General features: G+C 45.9%; 1 protein-coding gene across 3 annotated transcripts in view; it reads left to right on the top strand.

Annotated features, from left to right (window-relative positions):
- Nucleotides 1-17,203, top strand: part of kif26ba (kinesin family member 26Ba) — a 67,245-nt gene extending 50,042 nt beyond the window's left edge. The window contains exons 12-16 of one of the 3 annotated variants that reach the window (XR_010803794.1): nucleotides 1,135-4,561; nucleotides 9,666-9,898; nucleotides 12,211-12,361; nucleotides 13,634-14,649; nucleotides 14,768-17,203. Coding sequence is in view for 2 of the 3 variants with exons in the window: in XM_066675990.1 (XP_066532087.1) it covers nucleotides 1,135-4,561; nucleotides 9,666-9,898; nucleotides 12,211-12,361; nucleotides 13,634-13,782 (3,960 nt within the window). In the remaining variant the exon portion in view is untranslated. Of the gene's footprint in view, nucleotides 1-1,134; nucleotides 4,562-9,665; nucleotides 9,899-12,210; nucleotides 12,362-13,633 lie in introns of all 3 variants that reach the window. The other 2 variants (XM_066675991.1, XM_066675990.1) reach the window with 2 other exon arrangements.
- The last annotated feature ends 1,729 nt before the right edge of the window (nucleotides 17,204-18,932 follow it).

Genomic DNA, 18,932 nt, shown 5'->3' with positions numbered 1-18,932 from the left:
GTGGCGACTGTTAACGTTACCTCACACCAGGTCCGTTTCAGTTCATCTCGATAAATAAAGTGATTAAACCTGGACTGAGAAGGAGGTGACATCGTAACCCTGTTGTTCTTGAAGTAGCTCACAACATCAGAACAATTACAGCTAAAGACCAGGACTTTTAAACACTTTCTCCAAGAGACAGATCTGGTCTTTACACACAGCTGCAGGATCTCGGGGTCCTGGGTGGGATCCTCTCCTCAGATCACTCTCTGTGAGGAGTGTGGTGTGTTCTCCCTGTGTCTGCGTGGGTTTCCTCTGGATGACTGTATGTGAGGGGTGTGGTGTGTTCTCTCTGTGTCTACGTGGGTTTTCTCCGTATGACTATGTGAGGAGTGTGGTGTGTTCTCTCTGTGTCTGTGTGGGTTTCCTCTGGGGGTTCTGGATTGTCACCCTGTCCACGGTGTGTTCCTGCCTTGCACACAGTGATTTTGGATAGGTTTCAGACCCCAACCCTGAACGGGATGAAGTGCTTACACTTGAAGAATGAATGAATGAAAGAAGGAAGGAAGGAAGGGAGGAACACATGATTTTCTTACTTCATTGTGAAGAGGCAGTGGAAATTGAACGTTTCTTGCTCAGAGAAGACAACGTGTCCCTGAAGGGCTGAGTATTTATTTAAATGTACTTTCAAATAGTCCACCAGTGTTTTACATTGGGGAGAGGAAAACGCACCAGAAGTTGAAGAAGAAACAGTCGCATGCCGCAAAAAGAGAAATGTTTCTTAAAGAAAATGGCAGAACAGTCAGAAAGTTAGTTCCAAAGTTTAGCAGGAAACCTCTAAAGAGCGCTCAAAGGTAAACTGTAGGTTTTTAAAGAGTTGAGATGATGCAACAGGATCAGCATTATCAGTGAGTTTAAGACCAGTTGGTTTTGCGGAGTCTGTGGAAACTGTACATAATACTCACAGACATTTTTTACTCACAGATTATCTGTTTTTGCTCTGATTTAACTGTAATAATGTATTTGTGATTGTTTTTATTTAATTTGGATAAATGCATGAAAACAAAGTCCTTAAACACCTGGTACTTGTTGAGTAAAGATTCTGAATTCCGACAGTGTTTGGAAATCTAATCTAAGTCTGTTCTTGTTTTGCAGCAGTACACGTCCAGTTCCTCCGGTGGGGAGAGCTCGTGTGAAGAGGGAAGAATGAGACGCCCAACTCAGCTTAGAACCATTCACTCCAGGAATGTGGTGGACACTGAGATGCCGCTGTTGCACATCTCCAACGATCCCGACGACTATTCCAGCAGCGAACAGTCCTGCGACACCGTGATCTACGTCGGCCCCAATGGTTCTGCACTTTCAGACAAGGAGCTCACAGACAACGAAGGTCCTCCAGAGTTTGTGCCGATTATTCCTTCTCTTAATAAGAACAAATCTGACCAAGGCAAGAACTCTGTGTCAAATCAGCAGCTGCAGGCAATGCAGACCTTAATCCAGTCTTCGCAGTCTCTTCCACCTCTCCAGCCTCTACAGTCTCTGCAGCTGCTCCCTCCTGTGCCTGAAGAGGGCGCAGAGCCTGGTAAACAGGAGAAGGACTGTCTCAAGTGTAACACATTTGCCGAGCTGCAAGAGCGGCTGGAGTGCATTGATGGAAGCGAAGAGGTAAACAAGTTCCCTTTCGAAGAAGTGCCTGCCCGAGTTTCTAAAACAGAACCTCTTCCACCTCAAAGCCAAGAAGTTAAGGCAGGTTCTCCCAAGAGGATCTCAAACGACCAGCAGCTCGAGGAGATCAGAGAAGTGGTAGAGGAAGCAGAGATCGCACAGTCCATTATCGAAAGCCTGACACAGTCGTCAGTAAACAGCTGTGTGCTCTCCACCAGCCGGAGCGTGACTGGAAGCAGTGGAGTCGGACAGCTCACTTCTCTTCAGAGAACCAAGAGCTCCAGCCTGCATGACAGCAGGGAGTCCATTAGTGGAGGAAGCAGCAGCGAAAGCAAACCTCGTTCTATGGGTTCCCCGAGGCTCGGCATCGCTAGCCTGACCAAAACATCTGAATACAAACCTCCCTCCTCTCCATCTCAGCGCTGCAAGGTGTACACACAGAAAGGAGTAATGCCAAGCACACCACCCAACTCCTCACAAAACCTGCACAGAGATTCGGTCAAATCCTCCACCGAGTCTTTACTCCAGCCTGAGGCTAGGACGTCTCCTGTGGGCATGAGTCCTCGGGTCCTGAAGAGGTCTTCCTCTTCAAACAGTTTGGGATCCGCTGAGACTCTCTGTGATGATGTGCCCCAGCTACCTTTGGACAACAAGAAGAGCTCCACCCTGCAGCAACCTTCAGAGATGAACAGGGATGAGTCCGGGTTCACTCTTGTGGAGGAACTGACAGTCAGTGGTGTGACTGAAAACAACAGGCCTGTGAGTATCATCAGCTTCAACAGCGACTGCTCTGTGCAAGCCCTGGCCTCAGGTTCACGACCTGTGAGTATCATCAGCAACGTTGGTGAAGATCTGGAGTGCTACAACACTTCTGTCTCCACCACCACTGCCGCCATCTCAGAAGCAAACATCACCAAGTTTCTTCCTCTCTGCAAGGTGGAAGGGGACGTTCTAGCCAGCCAGCGCTCCTCCATCAGCTCCTGGATTAGCGAGATGAGCGCAGGAAGTGATGGAGAGATGTCTTGTCATAGTTTTGTTGCACAGCAGTGCTTTGGGCAAAGTGAGGCATTGGCTGAGGCTCAGCTCCTGGAAATTAAAGAGGAAGCAGAAAGTGAAGAGATCACAGAGCACAACACTCAGAGTGAAAGTGATCTCTGCAAAACTGAGGATGTGAACGACAAGTATAAAACCAGCAAGACATCTCCATTGATGACAAAAACCGCAGTCACAATCTCCAGTGTTCAAACATTATGTGCCTCGAGTGGCTTTATCCCCTTCAAGACTAACATTACAGTTCAACCTTGTGTTGCTGTTAAACCGATGGTTCAGGACTCATCATGTGTATCTTTATCCACCAAGAACTCTCCTCTCAAAGACCCCAGACCACCCCCGGTTCCTCTCTTGAGCGAAATCAGCTTTGATGACCCCTGGATGAAAAGGGAGTGTGGAGATGAGGGCAACCCTAAGGAACTTGTCTCTGATGTGAAGCCAGAGTACAGAAGCTCTGATTCTGTGAAGAGCAAGTGTGTGTTTGATAGAAACAGCTCAAGCAGTGAAGCTGCATGTTCTCCTGACTCCTTTAAGAGGGTGGTGGATGGCTGTGAGATGGTTCTCACCACTTCTGAAAGCCTCACTCCTGTACACTCAGCGGACATCCTCAGGACTGGAAGCCTTCCGAGGGGATGGCATCGCATCAACAAGCAGGACGGCCTGGACGACCCTTCCTATCGCTTCACGAGTGGAGAATACCAAAACCTGGGACTTACCTCATCCACTCCCTGCAGTCCTCGAGCCACTCTGGAGAGGAGAGGCTCATCCGGAAGGCAGGGTTTCTTTACTCGACAGAAAGGCATGCCTCCACTTCCGCCTGTTAGGAAGTCGAGCCTTGATCAGAGGAACAGAGCCAGTCCCCAACACAATCCGGCAGGTACTCAGGTTCCAAACCAGCTCCTGTCTTTTCTGGGCAGCACACCTGAGGACCTGGGAGGCAATGGCAAACAGAAAGGACCAAATCTGGAGAGTAGTCGTCTCTTCAGTGCCAAACTTGAGCAGCTGGCAAATAGGACCAACTCCCTCGGGAGATCCCATGGTGCTCACTATGACTGCCTTTCCCTGGAGAGGGCTGAGAGCTTAACCTCTGTGAGCTGGAAAGCTGGTGTGGTGAGGGACAGCACAATGCCCAGAGCTGGCAGAAGCCCCAGAAGAAGCTCCATATCTTCTTCGACAAATGGACCGAATGGCAACAACAATGTAACCCAGTCACCCAAAGTGAGCCAGTCCAAAATCTCGGCAGTTAGCAAGCTCCTTATGGCGAGCCCCAAAGCCAGGAGTCTTTCAACATCTAGCACCAAGACTCTGAGCTTCTCTACCAAGTCTCTCCCACAGTCTGTGAACAGGAGCTCCAGTCTGCCCCCTAATGGAAAGAACCCAAACCAGAGTTCTTGGTCCACTCAGTCTCTCAGTCGCAGCAGGGGGTTCGGTCTCACCTCAAAACTGCCTCTCAGAGCCGTGAACGGACGAATCTCTGAGCTCCTTCAGGGCAGCGGCGCTCGAGCCGGACACAGCCGAGGAGCCACGGATACAGAGGAAAGAGGAGGAACCCTCCATGGGGAAGAAAAACCAGTCGTCCACACACTTCCTTCTCCTTACAGCAAGATCACCGCCCCTCGACGGCCTCATCGCTGCAGCAGTGGACATGCCAGTGACAACAGCAGCATCCTGAGTGGAGAACTGCCTCCAGCCATGGGCAAAACTGCTCTGTTCTATCACAGCGGGGGCAGCAGCGGTTATGAGAGCATGATTCGAGACAGTGAGGCGACAGGAAGCGCCTCCTCGGCTCAGGACTCTATGAGTGAGAACAGCGGCTCGGTCAGTGGACGCAGGAGTCTGAAAAACTCAAAGAAGAGAAACAACACAGGTAAGAAAAGACTTAATGTTCAGGATCAGGAAATGGAAATATTACCACTGTACAAACAACACAGTTACTCTGGCAGTGATTTTTCTCTTGTCTCACAGGTCACTGTGTCCTGTGGGCACTCAAGGTAACCTTTTGTTGCCATTGTTTCACAGACTTCACAGTACTCCCTGTACTTTGCTGCACATATAGAATGAAGTGTACTGGTGATTGCTGACATCTATTTACAGGAAAAAAACCCACAGCAACTGTTCTGAAACCAACAGAACCCTTCCATCTCTAGTAGGAATAAATATTTAGGATTTATATAAGGATCACAGGTTCACATTGGCCGAATAAAGACCACCAGCTCTCACCGGTTATCGCCACATCAATTAGCTTCTAATTTGCATACATTTGAACTCCTCTGAAATTCATTGCATCACTGACTCTGTCCACTTTGCATCACTGAGGTTCTCCTGTCACCGAACGTGATTCCTGTTCTCAGGGCTTTTAAAATCATTATATGCAGCTCTTGTTCCTCGGCTGATGTAAGGGATTATTTTGGAGCGTGAAGTGAAAAGGCCAGAGGTAGTGTGAATGGCCTTAGAGTCAGTGTTGAATGCTCTCTTATGAATCTTATGAATGAGCGTCTGAACAGAAGGGTCTCAGCCCGTTTCTAAACAATTTCTGGTGTGGTTCGATTCAAGTGTGAACTCAATAAGAAGCAAAGCAGTCTAAACGAACCACATACGGGGCGTCCCAGGATGTGATAATAATCTCACTGTGAGGGAACGGAGTGCCATAAAAACACACAGTGATCCGAGGACATTCGGGAAGTGGAGGAATTTCTGCCGTTGCTTTGACTCTTTATCCATTTTAGCACCTTATACTCTGTTTCCAGTTGGTGAAAACACAGAGAAGTGCATTAAGCCCAGCTGAGGACTCTGAAGACTACTTACTGTGGTCTCAGTGTGAACTGAGTGTGAAACTCAGTGTGAAATGTAGCAGTGTATCATTTTAATTTTGGTTCCGGACCAAAGGAACCGAGCTACAGTCTGAAAACACCCTCACTCCTCTCTCTCTTTCTGCCCCCACTCCCCGGCTCATCATTACTGCACTCAGCTCGTAGTCAGAGGCTCTTAGAGTCAGTGAAGTCTAACCATTTCTTCTTTCTTTATTAGATGGTAAATGACAGAGATAATAAATGCAGCGCCCATTTCATCGTGTTTTTACTCACGTCCCCCATTTCTCCTCACGCATGAGTTTCATTTATTTTAATCACATTTAAATTACCACGTCTCCATTTCTACTTTGTCTCTCCACATCAAACAAAAACACAGAGCCCAGAGCCTGTACTTTACACAGGAACCGACGGCAGTGCTCAGTGTGACTTTGTTCACACGTCTCGTTTTAAACCAGGTTTGATCGCCTCGGCTGCGACACGCAGCAGCTGTTACTGTGAGACTCTGCTCCTGTTCTTTACAACTGTGGCAGTCTGAGATTATCACATCTAGATAATCTGAGATCCTCACTGCTCCTTCTCCCTCTGGGGTCCTGCAGTTCGCTCCCTCTCCAGCTCTTCATTTCAGAGATTATTTCTCATTACTGGTGTGTCCTGTTATTTTTGCATTACTATATAATTTGATTGGGGCGGGGGTCCGTAAGCAGGATGTAGCTTAGAGCCCCCAGGGGTGCAGGGAGGGCTGGGTCGTTTACGGAGCTATGGTCGAGCAGCTCCGGGTTTATTTCCTGTTAGACATGCTTCTGCGAGGTTTATTTCCAAAGCTCTGGTGATTTATAAATGACTTCAGTTCTTATCTTAAAAATGGAGTTTAAATAAACCCCAGAGCGGCCGTGAACAGTCTGCTCCTCCTCCTCTTCCTCCTCCTCCTCCTCTCTCTCTCTCCCTCCTCATTCTCTCTCTCCTCTCTCTCACTCTCTCTCTCTCTCTCTGTCACTCTCTCTCTCTCTCTCTCTCTCTCTCTCTCTCTCTCTCTCTCTCTCTTTCTCTCTCTCCTGAGTGTGTTTGTGATAGAAATCTATAAACAGGCCGGAGCTGATGGAGGAACCTGTGGGTGGTCTCTGAGTCCTGAGTCTGTCTCCTACGCTGCTTTGTTCTTGGGTGGAGAGTTTTCTCCATGTTTCTCTGGTGAAGACTGAAACAAATAGAGACATTAAGTTGCTCCTCACGCTGCAGAAAAGAGCCGTTCCACAAACGACGAACTGCGGCATGGAGTACAGCAGGAGGAGGGCAGTGTACGTACAGTGCACTAAAGTAACATGGAAAATGTTTAAAACAGTCTAAAGTCCTCATTGAACCTTAAACCTGCCACACTCCCCCCTCGTCTCCACAGTGGAACACAGTTCTGTTTCTTAATGAAACGTCTGTGACCTGCTTTGGTCCAAACCCCACGAGCCCCACAGCAGTGTTCTCCCCCTGTGTAAACAGCCCCTGTTCAGAACGCCCGCTTTCAGCACCTGTTCCTTTAAATGATAATGAGCCGCTCGCTGTTCACCCCGACCCCGAGCGCACAGCAGTGAGGAGCGAGGAGCAGAAGCTCTGGTTTTTAGCCGTTTTCACTCTGTTCTCTTTCTTCTCCGTTTTTACTCAGTGCTCTTATTTCTCCGCGCTCGTTGTGTCTGTTTTGCTGAGTTTAACCTCGTCTTTGCGCTCTCACATAAACACGGGTCCAGTGCTGTGATTGGACAGACTCAGACGAGGGGGCGGGGCCATTCTAAAGTCTCTGCACTTGACGTCAGAAGCGGAGCAGAATCAGAGCGGCTCGTTTTATCCCGTGTTTTTAGACTCAGGCAGCGCACAGAGAACTGACTGTGGTCTTGTTTCACAGTGTGTGGGTTGGTGGACAGATCCACACTTTAATGTGAACATGCTCTTTTCACCCTCAACCTTCAAAAGATCTGTGAAAATATCAGTTGTGATGTCAGCAAACCACGGCACACAATATTGACATACTACATCATTTCTTACTCACAGGAGGACAGGGCATTGCTATGACAACGTACGTCAAACCAAACTGAAGCTAGAACGCTGTCCTACAGTTTTAACAAGGGCTGAAACTCAAATCTCTCCCTCCACATGCCATAGTGCACAGCGTAGGTCATAAATTACAGATTCTGCATTGAAATAGTGCACTGTACGTCAGGTAATGAAACAATTTATGTTTGATTTAAACTTCACGTCCCTCTGTCTCACATTTAGTGCACTGTCTGAGTGTAGAAGTGTTAGTTTATAATCTGTGAAGGGCATTATGTAAGAAGTAGGGCAGTATTTGGAGTAGGGCAATGTTTTTCAGCTGTGAGATGCTCCTTCCTTTCCGTTTCCCGTTGGATTGTGGGACAGTGTCCATTTTTACTGTGTCACACTTCAGGGCTCAGCTCTGAGCTCCCTCAAAGTTACTGCTTCCTCCCCGGCTCCTAACATCACCTACAACCTGGGACACAGTCAGCTGAGAGGCTTTAGAGAGTCCCCTCTGCCCATCCTCCTGGGCTCAGGACATTTGTGTGAGAGGAAGGACACAGGCACAGGACACATAGAACCTGTCCAGATCCATGTGACCAGGGCCTAAATCCCTAGCCTCTGGACAAAGGATCGACCTCAGGGACGTCCAGCGACGACTGGACGTTTGACCTTTTACGCTCCTTTCCCACACAAAGGAACCAGGAGGAACCGATTAACCCGTGACCAGACGCCGTGTTTCCGTCTGATGACTGATATCTCCGCTGCTGGAGCTGTCCATTTGTATGTAAATGAGGACCTCGTTCCTCAGCTCTGACCAGATAAAGACGGTCTGTCTGAGGTTTCTGTCTGCCTCAGGACCTAGTCCCACTTCCTTGGGGGACTCTGGGGAATCAGAGCATCATGTAAGAACATTAGGACATATGTGACCTTCTCCGCACTGCACTGCAGTGGTCGCACTGTCTATTAAGCTTCTCTGTGTGTGTGTGTGTGTGTGTGTGTGTGTGTGTGTCAGAGTGGGGTGGAAGTGGTGGGCTCAAGAATATTCCCATCTACAAAACGAGACACTGTGGGAAAATGTTGGGAACCACTGCTGTCCGGTTGCGTTCCCACCGCAAGTAAAAGGCCCAGTGTGGGGCGCTGTTCACAGTTTGTATTGTGATCATCCACAGATTTGAATGAATGTTCCTTATGGTCTAAGTGTAAACTCACAGGGGTCTTCACAGTGACCCTCACAGCTATGTTCCAGTGTTCCCCTGAGGAGGGACAAAGCACCGGTGTCCCCTGTGTCCATCAGGGGGGTCAGTGTGGACACTGTGGAGGACTACACATATTTGGAAGTGCACACTGACAATAAACTGGACTGCGCTAGGGACACTGATGCCCTCTACAGGAAGGGCCAAAGTCGTCTTTATTTTCTGAGGTGCCTGAGGTCCTTCAACATCTGCCGGACTATGCTCATGATCTTCTATGAGTCTGTGGTGGCGAGTGCTGTCCTAAATGCTGTTGCATGCTGGGACAGCAGGCTGAGGGCAGCAGACGCTAACAGACTTAAAAAATGGATCCAGTGATGATGTGGGTGTGGAGCTGGACTCGCAGTGGCAGTGTCGGAGGGGAGGGTGCTTTCTAAGCTGCTCTTCGACACAGTGATGAAACACAGGAGCACATTCAGTGCAAGACTCATTCCACAGAAATGCACCACAGAGCGCCACAGGAGGTCATTTCTACCTGTGGCCATCAAACTCTTTAACTCCTCCCTCAAAGTGTGACACCACGGTTCATCCGTGCAATACTCAACACCACATTACACTGTTCATATGTACAATTACAGTACTAATGTGATTTAATTCTCTTAATGTGTGCAATAATTCAGAGCTGCAATCATCTATACAATATTTTTTTATATTTATAATCACAGCCAGTGCCACGTTACTGTATTTTTAAGAATGTAAATGTCCATACATTTCAAATTTCTCTTTTGTTTAAATTTTTTCTCTTTTTAAAATTATTATTAGTGTTTATTCTTTAAATAAACGGTTGCAACTGTAACAACAGCCATTTCCCTCTGGGATCAATAAAGTACTTCTGAATCTGAATCTGATTTTGGTCTTTGTTGTTGTTTTCTTTTGGATGTATCTGTGTTCTCAGGGGCTCTGAGGCGGAGAGTGGCCCCGAGTGTGAGTGTGGACTCGTCCCCGGTGAGGAAGCCGTCTGCTGGGGTGGTGAGTGGTGTGGGCTCTGGGGGGGTGAGTCCGGCTGTTCAATGGGTGGACGGCCCCCTGAGCCCCGCCCCCAGAGCGCTGACCCAACCCTTCGAGATCAAAGTCTACCAAATCGATGACGTCCAGCGGCTCAACCGGAAATGGACCAACGGGAACAAGGTAAACACTAAACGCGACACATTACAGTGAGGATTGGCTGTTGCTACGGTGTCCAAGGTGGTTACTAAATTGTTGCTAGGCTGTTGCTATAGTGTCCCGGGTGGATACCAAAGTGTTGTTAGGCTGTTGCTACGGTGTCCAAGGTGGTTAGTAAAGTTGTTGAGTAGGAGGTGTTATGTAGTACTGATTGTATTGTGTTGTTGTGTAGTACTGATTGTGTTGTGTTGTTGTGTAGGAGGTTTTGTGTAGTACTGATTGTATTGTGTTGTTGTGTAGTACTGATTGTGTTGTGTTGTTGTGTAGGAGGTGTTGTGTAGTACTGATTGTGTTGTGTTGTTGTGTAAAAGGTGTTGTGTAGTACTGATTGTGTTGTGTAGGAGGTGTTGTGTAGTACTGATTGTATTGTGTTGTTGTGTAGTACTGATTGTGTTGTGTTGTTGTGTAGGAGGTTTTGTGTAGTACTGATTGTATTGTGTTGTTGTGTAGTACTGATTGTGTTGTGTTGTTGTGTAGGAGGTTTTGTGTAGTACTGATTGTATTGTGTTGTTGTGTAGTACTGATTGTGTTGTGTTGTTGTGTAGGAGGTTTTGTGTAGTACTGATTGTGTTGTGTTGTTGTGTAAAAGGTGTTGTGTAGTACTGATTGTGTTGTTGTGTAGGAGGTGTTGTGTAGTACTGATTGTGTTGTGTTGTTGTGTAAAAGGTGTTGTGTAGTACTGATTGTGTTGTTGTGTAAGAGGTGTTGTGTAGTACTGATTGTGTTGTGTTGTTGTGTAGGAGGTGTTGTGTAGTACTGATTGTGTTGTGTTGTTGTGTAAGAGGTGTTGTGTAGTACTGATTGTGTTGTGTTGTTGTGTAGGAGGTGTTGTGTAGTACTGATTGTGTTGTTGTGTAGGAGGTGTTGTGTAGTACTGATTGTGTTGTGTTGTTGTGTAGGAGGTGTTGTGTAGTACTGATTGTGTTGTGTTGTTGTGTAGGAGGTGTTGTGTAGTACTGATTGTGTTGTGTTGTTGTGTAAGAGGTGTTGTGTAGTACTGATTGTGTTGTTGTGTAAGAGGTGTTGTGTAGTACTGATTGTGTTGTGTTGTTGTGTAAGAGGTGTTGTGTAGTACTGATTGTGTTGTTGTGTAAGAGGTGTTGTGTAGTACTGATTGTGTTGTGTTGTTGTGTAGGAGGTGTTGTGTAGTACTGATTGTGTTGTGTTGTTGTGTAAGAGGTGTTGTGTAGTACTGATTGTGTTGTGTTGTTGTGTAGGAGGTGTTGTGTAGTACTGATTGTGTTGTTGTGTAGGAGGTGTTGTGTAGTACTGATTGTGTTGTGTTGTTGTGTAGGAGGTGTTGTGTAGTACTGATTGTGTTGTGTTGTTGTGTAGGAGGTGTTGTGTAGTACTGATTGTGTTGTGTTGTTGTGTAAGAGGTGTTGTGTAGTACTGATTGTGTTGTTGTGTAAGAGGTGTTGTGTAGTACTGATTGTGTTGTGTTGTTGTGTAGGAGGTGTTGTGTAGTACTGATTGTGTTGTGTTGTTGTGTAGGAGGTGTTGTGTAGTACTGATTGTGTTGTGTTGTTGTGTAGGAGGTGTTGTGTAGTACTGATTGTGTTGTTGTGTAAGAGGTGTTGTGTAGTACTGATTGTATTGTGTGATTGTGTTGTGTTGTTGTGTAGGAGGTGTTGTGTAGTACTGATTGTGTTGTTGTGTAAGAGGTGTTGTGTAGTACTGATTGTATTGTGTTGTTGCGTAGGAGGTGTTGTGTAGTACTGATTGTGTTGTGTTGTTGTGTAGGAGGTGTTGTGTAGTACTGATTGTATTGTGTTGTTGCGTAGGAGGTGTTGTGTAGTACTGATTGTGTTGTGTTGTTGTGTAGGAGGTGTTGTGTAGTACTGATTGTATTGTGTTGTTGTGTAGGAGGTGTTGTGTAGTACTGATTGTATTGTGTTGTTGTGTAGGAGGTGTTGTGTAGTACTGATTGTATTGTGTTGTTGTGTAGGAGGTGTTGTGTAGTACTGATTGTGTTGTGTTGTTGCGTAGGAGGTGTTGTGTAGTACTGATTGTATTGTGTTGTTGTGTAGGAGGTGTTGTGTAGTACTGATTGTATTGTGTTGTTGCGTAGGAGGTGTTGTGTAGTACTGATTGTGTTGTGTTGTTGCGTAGGAGGTGTTGTGTAGTACTGATTGTATTGTGTTGTTGTGTAGGAGGTGTTGTGTAGTACTGATTGTATTGTGTTGTTGTGTAGGAGGTGTTGTGTAGTACTGATTGTATTGTGTTGTTGTGTAGGAGGTGTTGTGTAGTACTGATTGTGTTGTGTTGTTGCGTAGGAGGTGTTGTGTTTCAGTGCGAAGCTGAAGATCCTGGAGCACCGGCAGCAGCGGATCTCTGAGGTTCGAGCGAAATACGACGGTCTGAAGGAAGAACTGGAGCGGACCAAACAGCACCTGATGCTGGAGCCGGAGAAATGGACCACGGAGTGTGAGTACAAGATAAAAGTCCCCCCTGGACACAGATTATACCCTGCTCTCTGTTCACCCTCACAGATTTAGAAGTTCTTTTTCCTGAATTACTGCAGCAATGCGGCGCGGCGTGGAGTGGATCGGTCTGTGGCACTGCTCAGGTGTTATATGAGAGCCCAGGTTGCTCTGATAGTGGCCTCAGCTCTTCTGCACTGTTGGGTCTGGTGTACTGCATCTTCCTCTTCAAGAGTCAAGAGAGTTTTATTGTGAATTCTGCCCATGTACAGGACACACACAAAGGACTGAAAGTACGTTACTCTCCTCTCCAAGGTGCAGTAACATTTAACAAAAAATAGACTACTTTCAACTAAGTTAAGTATAAAACTAAACAGAAGACAAGTGCAGGACGTACGAAACCAGCAGCTCACTGAGACATACATGAGACAATGGGACACTGACTGAAGACAATAACCTGGAGGTTGGATACTGGATGTACAAGGCACAACACCCCACAGGTTCTCTATAGGGTTAATGTCAGGTGAGTTTGCTCGTCGATTAAGAACAGGGATTCTGGGTAGACTCCGGACCCACCGCCGCCCTGAACTGGATAAGGGTCACAGACAATGAGTCAATGAACAGTTTATTAATCGCTGAGAGCTAGACCTTGAAATAAAGTCATACAGTGTTTGTTGTTTTGTGAAGACGCTGTTGCTGAGCGTTAGAGAGGAGTGTGTGGAGGGTCTGCACTTTCCTGACGTCTCTTTCTTGACTCCGCTGTTTACTGTAGTCTTCTCAGTTCTTTAAGGGTTCCTCAGTGGTTCAGAACAGACCCGAGGTCAAAAACACAGCTGCAAGTTTAAAGGATTCTTTGCATCAGTAAATGTTCCTCAGATCCATGAAACACAGATGTGTACGGTTCCATGGACACATTAATGAAAAGGTTCTGTGCAGCACCAAGAAAGGTTCTGCTTTTTTTTGATTTCAAGGTTTTAACAGCAGAAGGATCCTTGTGCCGTTAAAGACTCAACATAGGACCATTTACTGTTTATTTTCCATGAGTCTGAAAATCCTTAACGTTCTAAAGGTTCTTTGAGTGTTAATGGTTCTATACAGAACCCCTGTCATTAATGAGAGGCCCGTGTAGCGTTTTCCACCGAAGACCTTCTAGACCTTGATTTAGAAATGTTTGGCATATTTCCACATCAACTTCTTCCTGAACCAGAAAAGTTGGACTCTATTAGTGTAAGAGTGTGTATAAATGTATTACCTGTGTGTGTGTGTGTGTGTGTAGTTGATCTGCAGCAGGTGTTCGAGGTGGACTCTATGGAATACCTGGAGGCTCTGGAGTTTGTGACGGAGCGGCTGGAGAACACAGTGAACTTCTGTAAAGCTCATCTGATGATGATCACCTGCTTCGACATCAGCTGCAGACGCCGCTAGGCATCCTGGGAAGGAGGAGGGGTCATGTGTGTGTGTGTGTGTGTGTTTGGATTCCTCAAATGAAATTAACATTGAACTAAAAAAAAAAAAAAACACTGCAGACGTCATATTTTTCTAGAGTGGATTTTGGGGGCCGTCGGAGAGTCGTGACGTTGTCCTGAGGAACGCGAGAGGAACGCGAGAGGAGAAAAAGCCTGGACTGCACTTTCACTGCTTGTAAATAATGTGTGCGCTGGAGAAGAGCGTCGAGCAGAGGGAAGAACAAAAAGGAAAAGATTAAAATAAATAAAAGGACAATAAGTGCCTTGCGACAGTCCCGTATCTGTCCTGGTTTAGCGTTTTTGACGATGAAATATTCACGTGCACACGGTGCTAGCATTAAACACCTGTCGATTTAAAGAGAAAAAGAAACAAAAAAAGATAAAGAGGAAAGAATAAAGGAGGTGTGTGTCTTCGGTTCAGTCTCTGCTCTCAGATCAGACTCAGCTCCTTTGGACAAACGCAGCGTTTCCTGTCGAACCTGGATTTACGTCGGCAGCAGCTGCTAAGATGGAAAATATAAAGCACATTCATTCATTCATTCATCATCTGTAGCCACTTCACCCAGATCAGGACAGTGGAGCACTCGGAGGAAACCCACACAGACACAGGGAGAACACCCCACTCTTTCCTCACAGACACTGACCTGAGGAGAGGGTCCCACCCAGGACCAGAACCCCGGGTGTCCTCCCCCACGCTGTCAGTAAAGGAAGCACAGAGATGTCCTGGTTCTGCTTCTGAAAGGGAACAGACGGAATGGAGAGTTGTGGAGAGACCACAGCTGCGTCTGCTTTGATCCGGGAGACTGAGACTGAAGCGGAGACCCAGGTCAGCGATTGTGTTCTCGGACGCTGTCCGATTTGTATCATGTTTTTAAACACTCCGTAAATGCAACTTGTTCTGTGTCTGTTTTCTATTCTTTTGTTGTTTTCTATTGTAACGACAGAGAGGCCACACAAAGCGAATCCCACATGGACCACAGCGTCTCGTCTGTTTCTCCTCCTCGTCTCCATCGGGGCCAGCTTTCCCGAGAGCATCTCAGAACAGAGAAGGTTCATGGCGCTGAACCCTCTCTCTCCCCGTTTGTCTGAGCTGAACACTGATGTTTATGGGAAACTGGCCCTGGTTCAGAGTCGAGACTCTAGTGAACGCGGTGTTGGTTCTAAACGTGGAGAAAGGAACAGTTTTGTGAGCGAGAACCAGACGTGATCTCTGTTCCTGGTGGATGCTGCAGTAAAAAGCTTCTCTGTGAAATGTGGAGGTGCAGAGGAAGTTTGGAGCTGAGGCTGAAACTGCAGTGGAATCTGGTAAAAATCGTAGAATTGTGAGAATAACTGAGTTTCAGAAGTGAATTATTCCCAAAACCTGCACCATTTACTGAATGTGAACACAGGACACAGCTGTTAGAAATGAAACCCTGGGTTCTACAGTGAACTATGAAACATGGGGGTGGACGTGTTATAAACTTTAGAAAACTCAGTGGAAAGTTGAACATGCTGTGATAAATATACGAGATTTTTTTATGTATTTAATGTTTTATCTGAAGTTTAATTGTTGTGGAGATAATTTATGCAAAAATCCAACAGGACCAAAGTCATTTTTCCTGCCTGTGGTGTCTCAATTTAAACATCCCACTATGGTCATGTGATCATATCCATGTCCATATAAGGTCATCCACCGCACAACTTCTTACAGGTTTATCTTCAAACAGTGACATGATCCCGTTCACAAACACGTCGCGTACCGTTGTGTTGTATTTAAATACTGCGCGGTTACGATTCGTCTGAGATCAGATGAGATGTGGTGGTGGTGTTTGGCTCGGTGTGGTCTCGAGTCTCGGTGCGGACACTTTGTTCTAAAGACTCTGTTTATAAACGGTGCTCGAGTTTCGGCTCTAAATGTTTATATAAAAACTTATAGCCTGTTTCTGATACTAAAGACCAATCTCTCCATTTCTCCTCGCTCCCCCGCCCCAAAGAGATCATGCTCTTTTATCTTTGGTGTTGACCTTTGACCTGATTGAAGGACGCTGTTTTTATTCTGAAGCTCAGGAGGCTGTCACTCAGAGAGCAGCTCTTATTTACACTCGCAGGAGTCTATGCATTTAAACTGTACACACACACACTCCGCTTCTCTCTGAGATCTCAGAGCGCTCCTCGCTTGTTTGTTTCTTTGTTTGTTTGAATTATTTAAAATGCACCAGTCGCCAAAGTGTGAAAGACATGAGAATGATGAATATTTAAATGAAATGATTATGAATATTATAAGATTATGAATATTAAAATGAAGGAATGTTGATGGTACGTTGGTAACGTTCAGCGGATCGTCTCCGGCCAGTTTCGCTTTTAATCCGTAAAAGAGTTCAAACAGGTGAAATGACTCTAATTCTAGTAAAAGACTGAATGAATTTAATGTCATTATTTCTCACATCTGAGAACTCAGGACTGTCTCGATTCATTTCAGCACATTTACATTAAACTGAATAAAGTTACATTTGTGATGAAGTCAAAATTACAACCAGGAATTAAACTCAGAGTCGATTCTCAGACTAAAGTGGAACTGATGAATCCAGACCTGAGTGGACTGTAGTTACTCCTGAGTTCTCCAGCGTCACGTGAGTCACGTGAGTTTCCTGAAGTTGTTTGCTCTGCTGTGGATTAAAAGCTGAAATGTTTGGCCGTTTTTCTCTGTGATGTTTGTCCATGCATTGTTTGGTTGTTGGTGATTGTGAACATTGAGCCGTTCGATTGATGCCGAGCTGAAACGTGACCGTGGTGTGACGCATTTAAACGATGGACGGATGTCTGATGTTTTCTGTCTCACAGCGAGAAGCAGGATGTCTTTAGACGTGAAGGTGTTTCTCATTGCGTCGTGTTGATGGGGGGGTTAATAAATTATTAGACTCATCACGATCGTCATGATCTGATTTTATAAACGATGGAAAACACCCTGTTTTTAAAAGAATGTGTACAGTCTGTGGAGGAGTACAGCCAGGGAGCACTGGAGGAACACACTTTGCTTTGTGTGCGTCATTAAAAGAGAAGAAACTGCCAGAAACGCATGTGTTTGCAAACAAAAGAGTTTTTTTTTTTTTTTTTTTAAATATGTGCTCTTTAATAAGGTTTCAGTGACTGAGTTAAAGCCTCTGCAGCCGGCGGTGCGACGGGAATCAGAAAATTAATGTTCGGACTGAGATCAAACTCACACAGTGCCCTCAGCTGATATCAGATCAATATAAGACTGGACCCTGGAGACTTCCAGCTCTACTCCACGCCTCCGGACGGGGACGGGTCGCTCCGGCGCTGCTGAGGGATCTGATGAACAGTGTCTGAGTTCTGAGGGGAAACCGGAGCACGTTCTGATGTAAATAAAGAATGTTTCTGAAGAGAGATGGTGTCTGTGTGTGTCCTTTCTATGCTGACCACAGCATGCCTCAGTATAAAGTGTGTATATCAGTCACGGAACATGGAGAGAACCGTGTAGAACCACAGGGGGAACTGCTGACATCCTTTAGAGCTCAACCCCTGTTTTTAAACTAGAGATGCTTTAGAAAGTCTCAGAACATTATTCACCTATAGTCTTTATTCATCAGAGCACTCTCATGCTTCTCAGGTTAATGACCCACAATAAACACCCGGTTCTGTGGAGTTCTGATCATACACTCATTAGGTAAAAGCCCAGAACTCAGCGTGTCATGAACACAACAGCATTGATTTTCAAACACCACATTTCTGTAACAGGGAAATACAGCCATGCCCACAACCCCTTACATGGACATCAAACCACGCCCACAACACCTTACATGGTCGTCAAACCACACCCACAACGCCTTACATGGTCGTCAAACCACGCCCAAAACGCCTTACGTGGTCGTCAAACCACGCCCACAACTCCTTACATGGTCGTCAAACCACGCCCACAACTCCTTACATGGACGTCAAACCACGCCCACAACTCCTTACATGGACGTCAAACCACGCCCACAACTCCTTACACAGGCGTAAGCCAAACCTGTACATTCAGCTCACACTGGTAGCTCTTTAAAGAAATTAAAGTTTTAAGTTACGTTACATCTATTTGTGTGTGGGGATCTCTGTTCCCTCTCGTTTGTGTTAATTCAGAAGCGACTGTATCTTTTAATGTGGAGCAATGTGTGTGAGTAAGAAGCGACAGTATCTTTTAAGGTGGAGCGGCGTGTGTGAGTAAGAAGTGACTGCATGTTTTAAGGTGGAGCAGTGTGCGTGAGTAAGAAGTGACTGTATCTTTTAAGGTGGAGCAATGTGCGTGAGTAAGAAGCGACAGTATCTTTTAAGGTGGAGCGGTGTGTGTGAGTAAGAAGCAACTGTATATTTTAAAGTAGAACGGTGTGTGTGAGTAAGAAGCGACTGTATCTTTTAAGGTGGAGTGGTGTGTGTGAGTAAGAAGCAACTGTATTTTTTAATGTGGAGCGGTGTGTGTGACTAAGAAGCAACTGTATATTTTAAAGTGGAACGGTGTGTGTGAGTAAGAAGCGACAGTATCATTTAAGGTGGAGCGGTGTGTGTGAGTAAGAAGCAACTGTATTTTTTAACATGGAGCAATGTGTGTGAGTAAGAAGCGACCGTATCTTTTAAGGTGGAGCGGTGTGTATGAGTAAGAAGTGACTGTATCTTTTAAGGTGGAGCTGTGTGTGTGTGAGTAAGAAGCAACTGTATCTTTTAAGGTGGAGCGGTGTGTGTGAGTAAGAAGCGACCGTATCTTTTAAGGTGGAGCGGTGTGTGTGAGTAATAAGCTCTGTATATTTTAATGTGGAGCGGTGTGTGTGAGTAAGAAGTGACTGTATCTTTTAAGGTGGAGCGGTGTGTGCGAGTAAGAAGCGACCGTATCTTTTAAGGTGGAGCGGTGTGTGTGAGTAATAAGCTCTGTATATTTTAATGTGGAGCGGTGTGTGTGACTAAGAAGCAACTGTATATTTTAAAGTGGAACGGTGTGTGTGAGTAAGAAGCGACTGTATCTTTTAAGGTGGAGTGGTGTGTGTGAGTAAGAAGCAACTGTATTTTTTAATGTGGAACGGTGTGTGTGAGTAAGAAGCGACAGTATCTTTTAAGGTGGAGCGGTGTGTGTGAGTAAGA

This window comes from Hoplias malabaricus, chromosome 1, assembly GCF_029633855.1.
Source record: "Hoplias malabaricus isolate fHopMal1 chromosome 1, fHopMal1.hap1, whole genome shotgun sequence".
Taxonomy (NCBI): domain Eukaryota; kingdom Metazoa; phylum Chordata; class Actinopteri; order Characiformes; family Erythrinidae; genus Hoplias; species Hoplias malabaricus.
The sequence above is the reverse complement of the archived record's forward strand: the minus strand, read 5'-3'. Positions and strand labels throughout refer to the sequence as shown.